The following is a 4,107-nucleotide window of genomic DNA, read 5'->3' as shown; positions in this document are numbered from 1 at the left end:
TTGAAATTTGATTGTGGTAATTAGCTGCGGTTGCAACAGCTTTGGCTTTTTCCTGCTGGCACTTCTTATAAATAACAGATTTAAGCAAGTTGGATGTCCAACTTTTTCTTCACACGTACGGATTTGCAGTCGTGCCGACCTATTGCAAAATCTCATTCTAAACTGTCATATAAATGTGATTATATCGATCCACCGAGTCCCCATCGAAGCGCCGTTTTTCCGCAGCCATGTCTGTCAGACATTATGACAACTTAATTGAAGGTTATGCGGTGGCAGGACATGCGTGGCCAGCAGCACACAGCTTAATGCAGGATACTGATCACGCATCCAATTGCAGCCAGTGTGATTACACGATTACACATTAGATGGTGCTTTCGTGTAACAATTCGCTGGGCATTTTATAAGGAGTAATGGATCGGACAATGGTTGATAAGGAAGCTGTTTCATAAATTGTTGAAAAAAGTCACCCATGTCCTTTGACCTTGCGATTTGTCAGGGGAGTTGTTGTGCGACTGTCGGAAGCGTTACCTCTTGCTAGCTAAATGGATTCTTCTTCAGGAAACTAACAGTTGCCACCCCTTAAAAGCTTGTCAGTTAATAGAAAACAAGTGACACCGCCTCCGGCCAGCTTCATAATTAAGTCTAAATGAACACCACGACCCCAACCAAGGAACTGGACAAAACGAGCGGAATGGCGCTATGGCGGAAGGGCGGAGTTGAGTCCAGTTGAGTACATGCAAGTGTTTGCAGTTTAATGGAATTTTTAATTTCTGCCCCGCGCTGGTGCTTCTGCGTTGGGAATAGCTGACATTATTACAAATTTTTTACTATTATTAAAAATGCAGCAAACATTAAAAGCGACACAAATTTGTAGCCGAAAGTCGTGACAGGGCAGCTGAAGCTGGCGCTGGCGCTGGATAGGGGGCAAGATGATTACTTAAGTGGACATGGTACCCAACCTCCTTCGAAAGTCCGGTAGCCAGTGCAGAAAGAGTTCCAGCAGAAAGACCAGCGCACTGGCCACCATGGCGAGCGCCAAGGCAAAAAGAGCTGGGGCAAAGTGCTCCAGGTCCACCTCTGCTTGCGAGGTCTTAAACAGGCTGCAATCTGGTCGTCGAACCATCCACTTTTTGTCGTTGTACTGTAGTAGGCCAGTAGCCCGAAAATGAAGCAGTGCATGGGCCAGGTGCTCTCTCCACGGAGAACCCTTGGGCATCACGGATCCTGAGTCGTATGGCAGGTTGAACATGACCTCCTGCAGGTCACAGAACTCCGCCTCATCCATTTGGAGTTCCAGGAGCAACCTGTACATACGATCGATGGCCGTGTGGAATGCGAAGCGTCCCTGGATTATCCTTTCAGCTCCCTGCTGCAGGCTCATGATATTGTGCTCTCCGGATTTGCATATTTTCTTTACGTACACATCCCTTACCAGCTGATTGCTTGTGTTTGTGAATATCGGAAAGTTGTAGGATATGTTTTCCATCCCAATCGCGAGGTTGCTGTCGTAAAGTGCCTGCAGGTTGACAATGCTCCTCGCGCTTTCGGAAAGCAGAGAGCCCACTATGAAGGCGCCGTAGAACTGCATCAGCATAAAGCTGAATATACAACTAAGACTAATCAGCAATCGAGTGGAAAAAAGGCGAAAGATCTCGTTGGCTGGGCCCTGTTGCAGATAGGTTTCCAGCATGGTAAACCAAACGAAGGAAAACCGATTTTCCATGTTCGAAAGCATCCTCTCCAGCCTCACGTGAAACAGCAAAAGTATGGTGCTTCCAGTGACCAAAGCCAGGACACACCACCACACCTGGTTGCTCAAGGGCTCGAAGAATATGTTCTTGATGTGGCTGCGACGTGGATGCCGAAAGAGAAAGTGGATGCTGAGGAGGAGAAATCGCTGTGAGGCTGTGAGCAAGTCAAGTTCACTGTGATTTACTCACTTCTGGGTGTGCAGGACCGCCGAGTACTGAACGTAGGGCTGTCTGTCCAGCACAAAGCGAATGGGACACACGGCAAAGTCCGCCTCGCGACTCGTCACCTGACCCATCACACCTGACCAACTGCCATTGTCCAGCAGCTCTCCCCACTTATCCGTTAAGCTGATGGCCAAGCTGCACTGGCAAAAAGATGGGATAATATTCTGATTAATGGAGCTTATCATAATCATTTTAAGTTTTATTAACCTATTATGTATTTGGTATGAAGTATTTCTATTGTGAATAAGTTTTCATTCAGCTCAAAAAGTAAAAGGCTTAGATATTCAAGAGCTTAGATATAGTATTTAGTATTTTAATAGTATTTTAGATTGCGAATTCATTAAAATTGTTTAAATGTAAAAAAATTAAGCCATCCCTTTTTGAGTTCAAATTCACTATTTTTGTTAAGTGAAAACCGGTTAATTAGAGCATACTTCCGCTCTAGATTCACGGACCCACCTGAGATTGAACATGCGCTCAACGAGTTGAAACAGCTGATAGGTCTTACGCTGCATAGGGTCCAATTGCTGGAGCTGCTTATCGTCGGCCAGGTACTCCATGTCACCGAATCCAGGAGGCTTCTCTGTCAACTGGGGGATTTGAAGGTAAGTGGTAAGTGAACGGGGAGAGGTATTCGGGAGACAACCCACCACAGTACTGCCTATCAAGGTGACATTGAGAAAGTTACGTCGCCTTATCACCCAAGTGTTTTTAAAATTTCCAAACTTTTGGTAACCACCAGAATGAGTCCATAATCCCTTCTTTTCAATTATCAATGGTGTGTTAGCTTGCCGACTGATTCTGTATACGTCATAGAAAAGCATGGACGCGCTGAAAGTATTATTTTCGATAATATTATTTAGCGAACACTTGTACTTAATACACCAAGTTTAACTTTATTTGCTTAACGCAATTTCAAAAATACATTTAAATTAAAAAATACACATTCTGCATTAAGTACTGCTTACTTGTCTGGTCCCCTTAAGGCCACTGTGATGTCCGCATCGATGCCCATCCTGTAGCCACTTAAGAGCTGGTCAATCAGCTGCTCAACTGGCAGAGATTCGCGGCCAGAACCAAGAATAAACCACGCTAGCGAGTTGTTAAAGTATCCGGCCTCGGAGGCCACCCCGAACACCTGGCGCCTCACAAGGACATGCTCGGAATTCAGCACCAGGACCGCCGTGCGCGGAGACCCGTAGAACATGAGATCCTCGAAATTCGCCGACATTTCTGGCCGGTAAAATTGCACACGATAGTTGGCCAACAATTTCTGGTGGCATTCAATTTTCCAGTCGCCGTCAGCATCGTCGCCCCGGACCACCAGGACATGGCTCAAGTGCTCCGAACGCAAAAAGTCCTCGAAGGCTGCCAGCTCAAGGAAATTGGTATTTATGCTTTCAATTTGCAGCACGCGTAAAAATGCTGTTAAAATTATTAAAGGCCAAGAAATAACTTTCACTTGCAACTTAATCATTTTATATGGCCACTTTAGCACCGACTCATTCTTTGGGGACTTGTGTTTGCTTTGTGCGGGGCCTCTGGCGTTTTTATAGGTTTTCATTTTCCCCTGCATGTGCATAATTTATTCACATTAATCATATCGGTGTGCTCTGGACTCACGCAAATTGTGCGGCTGACAAGAAAATTATTGTGAGGATGCATAATACGGCGATTATTTTGAAAGGAATGCGAATATTGTGCAAGTGCGGCACGAAATAATTAATGGTAATTAAACAATTAACTTACGAAGAAGGGTCCACCTTTGGAGGGTACCAGAATATTTATAATAATAATATAATTCCAACAGTGTTGTGTAAGACTTCAAGAAATTGTAGGACTAGTTATGCAACTAAGGTCAGAAGTTAGCGAACGGCTAAGCCAACCATTTACTTGATTTTACCACCTACTACTCTTACTAAGTATATTCTTATTTTCCTAAAAACAGTCACATTCGTAAAAAAAATAAAAGATTTTAGGCACATAGGCATAATATTCTTGAGTATCAGTATCAGTATCAACCGAGTCGATATAGCTGAGTCCTTCTGCCCATTTCTTTTAAATTGATACTGCAAGCAGTTATGTGATACAGCTGTCTTTTGTTAATCTCTATGCTAACATTAGCGATTTA

At 44.1% G+C, this 4,107-nt stretch overlaps 1 protein-coding gene across 1 annotated transcript; it reads right to left on the bottom strand.

The window, feature by feature from the left end:
- Nucleotides 1-937: 937 nt before the first annotated feature.
- Ir84a (Ionotropic receptor 84a) lies at nucleotides 938-3,453 on the bottom strand (the record flags this gene model as incomplete). Its single annotated transcript, NM_141463.2, has 5 exons — nucleotides 938-1,880; nucleotides 1,941-2,111; nucleotides 2,436-2,566; nucleotides 2,627-2,807; nucleotides 2,945-3,453. 5 exons carry the CDS (start codon nucleotides 3,451-3,453, stop codon nucleotides 938-940), a joined length of 1,935 nt encoding a protein of 644 aa, NP_649720.2.
- Between the last annotated feature and the right edge of the window lie 654 nt (nucleotides 3,454-4,107).

The sequence above is a fragment of the Drosophila melanogaster genome, chromosome 3R (assembly GCF_000001215.4).
Source record: "Drosophila melanogaster chromosome 3R".
In the NCBI taxonomy this organism is placed as follows: domain Eukaryota; kingdom Metazoa; phylum Arthropoda; class Insecta; order Diptera; family Drosophilidae; genus Drosophila; species Drosophila melanogaster.
The sequence above is the reverse complement of the archived record's forward strand: the minus strand, read 5'-3'. Positions and strand labels throughout refer to the sequence as shown.